The 10,153-nt window shown below is 38.6% G+C and overlaps 1 protein-coding gene across 1 annotated transcript; it reads right to left on the minus strand.

The window, feature by feature from the left end:
• Nucleotides 1–790: 790 nt before the first annotated feature.
• LOC140963995 (uncharacterized) lies at nucleotides 791–4,639 on the minus strand. The gene is made up of 4 exons (XM_073423473.1): nucleotides 3,454–4,639; nucleotides 2,209–2,529; nucleotides 1,331–1,626; nucleotides 791–1,225 (listed from the first exon to the last, which is right to left on the minus strand). Exons 1-4 carry the CDS (start codon nucleotides 4,637–4,639, stop codon nucleotides 791–793), a joined length of 2,238 nt encoding a protein of 745 aa, XP_073279574.1.
• Nucleotides 4,640–10,153: the final 5,514 nt, after the last annotated feature.

Here is a 10,153-nt window from a genome sequence, read left to right on the forward strand (position 1 = left end):
CGCAGGTGCGCGCCTGCCACTGTTCACGACCGAATTTTTTTTTTTCCCTTTTTTTTTCGATTTTCGTCCCTTACATGTTCCGACTACTCGTTTGAGTTTCTTTCAACATTTGATGACCTCGTTTCGAGTTTAATTCAGAACCACCGAACTTAATATTCGTTCATTAAGCTTCGTTTTTCTTTTCGAATTTTTCCAATCAAACACATTGATTAATTTGCTTAATTTTCGTTCATTAAGCATCAAAATTTTCCAACAATCCCCCACATGAATGAAATTAATGCATGAATGTTCGTGATGCATAAGAGAGAGTATATACGAAAAATTATCACATCAGGAGAGGTGGTTTTTGGCTTTGAACCTTCCTTAGTGGAATACAATACGATTTACTAGGCCACGAAGTGAACGTGATGTCTTGAAATTCTTGGCGGTTCATGTAAACCCAGACAACTGTACCCACATGATAACCTTTCTTCCATTTCCATTTTGTTTTATCGGTTGTGTCCGTTTTGGCCATGGAACACATCTTGGCTTCATACGTGTTTCATCGAGGCGGCCCGTCCTCACACGTACATAGGTGATATCTTTGTAAAAGGGTATCCTATTTACCCCGCTTTTGCAAGCTACGGAATCATTAAAAGTACAATACTTAACCTTACTACCTTTGTAGGCAACTTCACTCATCGTCTTAAGAATGAGGAGTGATTCCTCAAGTTCTCATAATTTAGTTGTCCCATCGAACCAAGATCTTGGGATCTCCAATCAACAAGGTTGGGTTGCCACTATGAAAACTTTATTTGGTAGGTTTTAAACCCATTTCTCTTGACAGACAGTACATTTGATCGCTATTTAATGCTTTTGTAAGCGGATCCGCTAAGTTATCCTTTGATTTAATATAATCAACAGATATAACTCCATTAGAGATCAACTGTCGCACAGTATTATGTCTTCGACGAATGTGTCGAGACTTTCCATTGTACATACTGTTTTGTGCCCTTGCAATTGCCGACTGACTGTCGCAATGTATCATGATTGCTGGCACTGGACTTGTCCAACACGGAATGTCCTCTAGAAAATTGCGAAGCCACTCAGCTTCTTCTGCAGCTTTATCTAACGCTATGAACTCCGATTCCATAGTAGATCTAGCAATGCAAGTTTGTTTCGTTGACCTCCATGAGACTGCTCCTCCACCAATGGTAAATACATAGCCGCTGGTGGATTTGGAATCCTTGGTGTCAAAAATCCAATTTGCATCACAATATCCTTCAAGTACTGCAGGATATTTTGTATAATTTAGTCCATATTCTAAAGTGTGCTTTAAATATCGAAGCACCCTTGTCAACGCCTTCCAATGTGCATCACTAGGATTACTTGTAAACCGACTTAACTTGTTAACCGCACAAGCGATGTCCGGTCTAGTACAATTAGTGATGTACATAAGGCTTCCAATAATTCTGGAGTATTCCAATTGAGAAACTGGTTCTCCACGATTCTTTGCCAAATGGACATTCACGTCCAAAGGTGTTTTTACTGGGGTAGAGTCATAAGCGTTAAACTTCTTCAACACTGTTTCTACATAATGAGACTGAGATAGGACTATTGCTTCTGGAGTTCTAAAGATTTTAATCCCTAGAATTACATCAGCAATACCCATATCTTTCATATCAAAATGTTTTGTCAACATTTTCTTTGTACCCTTAATCAACTCTTGGTTATTCCCCATTATTAGCATGTCATCCACATATAGACATACCATCACATAAGATTCTCGAGTGCCTTTAATGTAAACACATTTGTCACACTCATTAATCTTAAATCCATTTGACAATACTACTTTGTCAAATTTTTCGTGCCACTGCTTGGGCGCTTGTTTAAGTCCGTATAGTGACTTAATTAAACGACAAACTTTTCTTTCTTGTCCTTTAACAATGAAGCCTTCAGGTTGCTCCATATATATTTCTTCTTCAAGTTCACCATTTAAGAATGCCGTTTTGACATCCATTTGATGTATCTCAAGGTTATGCAAAGCTGCAATAGCAATGAGCACACGAATGGATGTTATTCTTGAAACTGGTGAATACGTGTCGAAGAAATCATGACCTTCTCTTTGTCTATAGCCTTTGGCCACAAGTCTGGCTTTGTATTTTTCAATACTTCCATCAACTCTCATTTTCTTTTTCAATATCCATTTGCATCACAATGGCTTGGTACCTGGTGGAAGATCCACTAGTTCCCAAGTATGGTTTTGCAATATAGAATCCATTTCAGAGTTGATGGCTTCTTTCCAATAGGGAGCTTCAGGGCTAGCCAGAGCATCTTGTATGTCTTTTGGTTCATTCTCCAACATAAAAGTATGGAAGTCTGGACCAAAGGACTTTGAGATTCTAGCCCTTTTGCTTCTTCTTGGTTCTTGCTCCTTTGAAGAACTTTCCAATGGTGTAGCATTTTCATTTAGAGTTGGTTCATGTGTAGGTACTTGACCTGCATGCTCCGTCTCAAGTTTTCGTTTGCTAGAACCATTTTCTTTCCTTTCTTTACAAGGAAATATATTTTCAAAAAATACTGCATTTCTTGACTCAATTGTCATGCCCGTATTCATTTCTGCATTTTCAGATTTGTGCACTATAAACCTATAGGCACTACTATTATGTGCATACCCGATGAATATGCAGTCGACCGTCTTTGGTCCAATTCGCTCTTGTTTAGGCTTTGGTATTTCAACCTTAGCTAGACACCCCCACACTTTAAGGTACTTGTAGGAAGGCTTATGACCTTTCCACAGTTCGTAAGGTGACTTGTCATTTTTCTTGTGGGGTATCTTGTTCAGGATGTAATTAGCCGATAGTATTGCTTCCTCCCACAAGTTTTGGGGTAGTCCTGAACTTATTAACATAGCATTCATCATATTTTTTAGAGTTCGATTCTTTCTTTCGGCAAGACCATTCGATTGTGGTGAATAAGGTGCAGTAGTTTCATGAATTATACCCACAGATGTGCAGAATTCATCAAACGGTGTTCCGTATTCACCCCCTCTATCGCTTCGAACCCTCTTTATTTGTTTGCCTAGTTGATTCTCAACTTCGGTCTTATAACATTTGAATGCTTCAAGAGCTTCATCTTTCGACCTCAAAAGATATACGTAACAGTACCTTGTATTATCATCAATGAATGTCACGTAGTATCTTTTCCCTCCTCTAGTTTGTACAAACTTTAAATCACCAAGATCGGTGTGTATTAGTTCTAGAGGAGTTGTACATCTTTCAATCGAGTGGTAAGGCGCTTTGGTCATTTTTGCTTCAACACATATTTCGCATTTTTGTGTTGGATCGACGTTGTGTTTAGGCAATAATTCAAGTTTCATTAAACGTTGCAAGGTATTAAAATTTACGTGTCCTAAACGAACATGCCATAAATGAGAACACTCAAGCAAGTAAATAGAACTTTTTTCTTTATTACTTTCAACAACATTTTGGCGTATAGCCATTACATTCAACTTGAAAAGGTTCTCATCGAGATATCCTTTTCCAATAAAATGACCATTCTTGGTCAATACAACTTTGTTAGACTCAAATACTAGTCTAAACCCATGTTTGACCAACAGAGACCCCGACACGAGGTTCTTTCTTATGTCTGGTACATGAAGTGCATCAACAAGAGTTACTTCCAAACCCGATGTCATCTTCAGTACCACATTTCCGGTGCCCACCACCTCAGATGTAGCGGAGTTCCCCATGTATAGTTTTCTCCCGGTCGATGGAGTGTATGTGGAGAACATCCCTTTGTTGGAGCAAATGTGTCGAGTTGCTCCGGTATCAACCCACCACTCATTTGAGTTTTCAACCAAGTTTGCTTCTAAAATAACTGCAGACAAATCAAGTTGAGAAAAATCAAATGGTACCGACCTTTCTTGAACAACGTTGGCTTGAGGATTTCCCTTCTTTGGCTTCCTACAATCCTTAGCCATGTGATTTGGTTTTCCGCAGTTATAACAAGTGCCTTTGAACTTCTTCTTGTTTGGTGGTTGTTGGCCTTGTTGTGGTTGCTTCTCAAACTTCCTCTTCTTTCCTTGGAAACTCGATTCAACAATGTTCACCCTTGCTGCCATCTTACTTGCCTTGGCCTCGGTGCTCTTGTTGTCCTCTTCTATCCTCAATCTCACAATGAGATCCTCCAATCCCATCTCCTTCCTTTTGTGTTTCAAATAGTTCTTGAAATCCTTCCACAACGGAGGGAGTTTCTCGATCAATGCAGCAACTTGGAAGGACTCGCTTAGACTCATTCCTTCCGCATGAATCTCGTGCAAGATAAGTTGTAATTCTTGCACTTGACTCATTACGGACTTTGAATCCACCATCTTGAAGTCCAAAAATCTCTCAACTATGAACTTCTTCAAGCCTGCATCCTCCGCTCTGTATTTCTTATCACGCATGTCCCAAAGTTCTTTGGCGGTCTTGACTTGACAATACACATTGTACAATGCATTGTCAAGTCCATTGAGGATGTAGTTTTTGCAAAGAAAATCACTTTGGTTCCATGCATCCAAAGCGGCCCTCATGTTGGTGTCCGTCTCGTTTTCAGCATCGGTGGGAGGATCCTCCTTCAAGAACCATGACAAACTCAAGGTTGTGAGATAGAAGAGCATCTTTTGTTGCCATCTTTTGAAATCTGCACCAGAAAANGACCCGAGGAATCACATAAACATGTCTTTGTGGGGTTCTATAACAATCCGATGAACCATTTCTCGGATTTAATATATGTTTGTTTGGGGTATACAAAATGTGAGAGAAAAACAAGAAGAAAACAAAGAAATGGCTTTGTAGAGGCAACTGTTGAACACTTTCTCCTTAAGAAGAATTTGCCCTCACAATGTGCTTGAGTTTTGTGGCAATCTTCTCCTAAGATACAACTACAACTCTTGAATAATGAGCACTCAAATATTCAAGTTCTTTCACAAAGAAATGAATGAACTCTATCTTTTTGAAGAAGGAAGAAGAAGGAGATGCAAAATGATGTTATGTTTTTTTGATTTTCAAAATATCAAATATTTAATGTTTTACAAATGAAGAGACATGATCTTTCATTCATGGGGATGTCCCTTGGTCATGGTAACTGATCACAATCATCAAACAATGCCAAGGAAATGAAAAAAATATCAGAAAAATCGAAGGGACACGAAAAACAGCCGAAGGAACGCGCGCGCTGCCGAGAGCGCTCGGCAGCGCCTGCCGAGAGCCTGCCGAGAGCTCTCGGCAGGCGCGTGCACATGAGCGCAGGTGCGCGCCTGCCACTGGCAAGCGCGCGCACCTGCGCGCAGACGCGCGCGCAGGTGCGCGCCTGACACTGTTCACGACCGAATTATTTTTTTTTTTTTCGATTTTCGTCCCTTACATGTTCCGACTACTCTTTTGAGTTTCTTTCAACATTTGATGAACTCGTTTCGAGTTTAATTCAGAACCACCGAACTTAATATTTGTTCATTAAGCTTCGTTTTTCTTTTCGAATTTTTCCAATCAAACACATTGATTAATTTGCTTAATTTTCATTCATTAAGCATCAAAATTTTCCAACAATGTAGACCCGAGGAATCACATAAAATTTTTTTAAAAAAAAATTGCCAAATACGGCCGTATTTTGGCCAATAATTTTTTTAAATAAAGAAAAATGAAGTTTCACATAATGTGTGTGTTTGCTTGCTAATAATTTACACTTCTCATATTTTATCTAATTTTTTTAAAACTCCAGGAATCGTCTTATTTTGCAATTAAGTTTACTTTTTTTTTAAAAAAAACATTATTATTACTATTAAATTATTATTAAAATTTCGCACAATTTTGAGGAAATAAATTGGCGATGCAATATCATATTCCACATGGATAATATAGAATCGAGCACATGCAGCTTTATCAAAAGTTATAATTGGTGATAACGGTGCAACTCAAATTTTTTAAATCGTACAATAGCTCAAGAACCACGGTTAGATCGCTCTTCCAACATGGACAATTATTGCATTCAACAATCTCCCTCCCAATAATTGCACTCCTTGCAATAAATGAGAATCGAACCCGTGACTTTGGCTCTGATACCAATTGTTAGGATTAATTACTTACCACTAGGCCAAAACTTATAGATGTTAGCCAATGAGCAAATTTATTTTTTAATACTTGTGGCAGCGCAGATTGCACTTATTTGTGTGCTAATGGGTCGAGCTGTTAGGCCCACGAGTCTGCGGAGCTGCGCGTCTATCTCCTAGTGTTGTCTCATATCTCTTAGAGATCAGTCTTATCCTTTCTATACCGTCGGCTCTGTCTCCAGCAAAGACAGTACTACCCGTTAAGATCTGTCATCACTTTTGTATGTCTCATCTAGCCAATCAGATCAAGCGGCGTAATATCAACAGCTTGACACACGAAAACTTCCCACGAGGTCACTTATTCAAGTACTACTATCATTCATGCACATTTAACCCAATATTCCCCCCAAGGAGTATAGAAATATGCTTTTTGAAAGACTTGAATTGTAAGACCGAGCGTTTATCACTTTACCAAATGAAGAAAGATGTGACAGAATTTGTCGCACGATGTTTGATGTTCCAATAGATTAAAGAGGAACATCGGTGACTAGCTAGAAGGACTCCTACAACCTTTGACAATTCCATAATGGAAGTAGGAACATATATCCATAGACTTCATGGTGAGATTACCGAAAGTCAATCAAGGGCATGATGCAATATGGGTGATAGTGGATAGATTGACTAAATGTACTCACTTCCTACCCGTATGCATGAACTACAATCTTGACAAGCTTGAAACCTTTACATGGACAACACAATAAAACTATATGACGTCCCAGTCAGCATCTTATCTGACAGAGATCTGAGGTTCGCAACAAAATTTTGGAAAAGCTTCCAACAAGCGATAGACACCAAAATTGACACTTAGAACTAGGGATGTAAATGAACCAAACCGTTTGCGAGCTATTCGAAGCTCGACTCGATAAAAAGCTCGTTTGAGTTCGTTTGTTAATCATATCAAGCCAAACTCAAGCTCGATTTCAAGCTCAAAAATTTAATCAAACCAAACTCAAGCCTAAGGATATTCGGCTCGTGAGCTCGCAAACATGTTTGATAATAGGCTAGCGAGCTCGAGCTCGACTTGTTTAGGTGGGTCGTAAGCTCAAGCTCGAGCTCGACGTTTAGGTGGGTCGTAAGCTCAAGCTCGAGCTCGACTCGTTTAGGTGGCTCGTCAGCTCGAACTTGGCTCATTTATCGAGTTGACAAATAAAAATATTAGTACTAATGTCAATAGAAGGAATTGAACACAAAACATAGTTGAAAAAAATATGAATTTACACCACATAGTCACAATTACATTTTTTATCTTACTTGCATATCATTATACTAAAATGTTCTTTAAAAATTAAAACATAATAAATTAACAGAAATACATCAACTTATTCGTTTTTCCCAAAAAATTTACATCACCAAGTGATATATACGTTGAGTAACTTTACAAATTATTATCCTAAAATATTATATTAATTGAATATAATGAATTTATATTGATTAAAAAGTAAAATTAATTTGGAACACAACGAATTGAGTATTAAATAAGTGATATCAGTGTATGAAGAATATTTGTTATCTAGATGCTGGATGTATTATTTTGGGACGTTCAATAATATAATGAGTTTATGTTTTTTTAGTTGTTATTTTTATCGTTTTGGTTATTTATGAATGAGTTTATATTTTTATGTCTGATTTAAAATTAGTTCAAAGATAGATTTAATTTTTAACAAGCTCAAATCAAGCTCAAACTCGAGCTCAATTATATGCCTTACGAGCTCGAAAACAAGCCGAGCTCAAGCGAGGCTTGTTAAATATGATACACGAGCTATTAATGAATCAAGCTCGAGCCCGACTTGATTAACATGATAAACGAGCTTTTAACGAGCCGAGCGCGAGCTTTTTTCGAGCTTAGTACTTTCAATACAAACCGAGCTCGAACCTGATAATAGAAGCTCGAATCGAGCTCGAGCTCGAGCCTCAAACAATTTTAAACAAACCAAGCTCAATCCTGATACTGTTTGATTTTGTTTGGATCGTTTACATCCCTACTTAGAACTGCCTACCGTCCTCAGACTCACGGAAAGACTGAAAAAACCATTCAGACATTGGAAGATATGTTGAGTGCTTGCGCACTAGATTTTAGTGTTAACTGGAGCATGAGCCTACCCCTCATTGAATTCTCCTCCAACGATAGTCACCACAGTAGCATCAGCATGGCACTGTACAGAGAGGGTCTGTACGGCTGAAAGTGTTGGTCACCCTTATATTGTGATGAAGTTATAGAAAAAGCAGTCACATGACCGGAATTGATCCAAATCAATATAAAGAAAGTTTCAATTATCAAGGAACGCCTTAAAGTAGCCCAAGATCGACAAAAGAGATGTGTCGACACGAAGAGACGACTCATACATTTTCAAGTTGGCAAAAAAGCGTACTTGAAGATTTCATCTCACTTTGTTTTACANAAGAATAGAGGAAGGAGCAGGAGTGGCGAAAAGAGTTTTAACCAATGNTCCTGATACTGTTTGATTTTGTTTGGATCGTTTACATCCCTACTTAGAACTGCCTACCGTCCTCAGACTCACGGAAAGACTGAAAAAACCATTCAGACATTGGAAGATATGTTGAGTGCTTGCGCACTAGATTTTAGTGTTAACTGGAGCATGAGCCTACCCCTCATTGAATTCTCCTCCAACGATAGTCACCACAGTAGCATCAGCATGGCACTGTACAGAGAGGGTCTGTACGGCTGAAAGTGTTGGTCACCCTTATATTGTGATGAAGTTATAGAAAAAGCAGTCACATGACCGGAATTGATCCAAATCAATATAAAGAAAGTTTCAATTATCAAGGAACGCCTTAAAGTAGCCCAAGATCGACAAAAGAGATGTGTCGACACGAAGAGACGACTCATACATTTTCAAGTTGGCAAAAAAGCGTACTTGAAGATTTCATCTCACTTTGTTTTACATGGCTCATATGAAGGGTATTCCAGTTGCGACACCACATCTCTTACTGGTATTTATCATAAATTTTGACATCCATATAATTGTCATTGGAGCACTGCCGTTTCAAGTTTTTTTTCCAGATTCCAAAGACTTGGCATTAAGAACACAGGAAAATTCGTTTATGTTGGGTCAGCTCCTAGTTTATTCTAGGTCTCATTACTCTTCCTTCCACATAGAGCACTAACTGGTTCTATACAGGTGCAGCACAATTTACCGAAAGGCAGCTGGGTCGTTTTTTATTTTGGAGATTCTCATCCGGTAGCACATCTTATGAACCATTTACAATATCCAAAGAAATCTTGNAGAAAACTTTTGGAAATTGTTGGTATGGGTGATATCCGGATGAAGATTACAAATGGATCTGTCTGGAAAATCAACAAAGTAAGGCATGTACCAAAGTTGACACATAATCTGATTTCAGTAGGACAGCTTGACGACGAAGGTCATAAGGTGACCTTTGGTGATGGTTCCTGGAAAGTGAAAAAGGGAGCCATGATTGTTGCTCGAGGAAAGAAAACTGGAACACTTTATATGACTTCCAGTTTGAGAAATTAATTAGCGGCTGTGGATGCTGGAGCTAATTCAAGTCTATGGCATAGTAGGCTTGGGGATACGAGTGAGAAGGGAATGAAGATGCTTGTTTCAAACGGAAAGCTACCGGAATTAAAGATCGTTAAACACAAGCAGTGTGAAGCTGTATTTTTTGGAAAGCAGAAAAAGGTGAGCTTTTCAAAAGAGGTTAGAGAACCGAAATCAGCGGATTTGGAGCTGGCACATACTGATGTATGTGGACCATCTCCTGTGACATCCCTTGGAGATCACTCAAGATATTATGGCACTACTGTTGACGATTCGAGCAGGAAATTTTGGGTTTATTTTGTGAAAATAAATCGGATATTTATGAAACTTTTAAACAGTGGGAGTTAGCCATGAAAGATGTGATGGATTCACCGTCATCCAATCACAAGTGGGAGTTGTCAGAAATTCCTGAAAGTAAAAAGGTTTTACATAGCAAGTGGGAGTACCGGTTAGAACATGACGGTAGCAAGCGGTACAAAGAAATACTTGGTGTAAAAGGTGAAAA

Source organism: Primulina huaijiensis, chromosome 18 (genome assembly GCF_012295235.1).
Source record: "Primulina huaijiensis isolate GDHJ02 chromosome 18, ASM1229523v2, whole genome shotgun sequence".
NCBI lineage: Eukaryota > Viridiplantae > Streptophyta > Magnoliopsida > Lamiales > Gesneriaceae > Primulina > Primulina huaijiensis.

Coding starts and splice junctions, on each gene's coding strand:
- LOC140963995 (XM_073423473.1), bottom strand. CDS start 4,639: ATGCTCTTCTATCTCACAACCTTGAGTTTGTCATGGTTCTTGAAGGAG. Junction 1,627..2,208: donor ACTAGTGGATCTTCCACCAG/GTACCAAGCCAT, acceptor ATGTAATTCTAG/GGATTAAAATCTTTAGAACT. Junction 1,226..1,330: donor ATTGGAAGGCGTTGACAAGG/GTGCTTCGATAT, acceptor TTTGACACCAAG/GATTCCAAATCCACCAGCGG.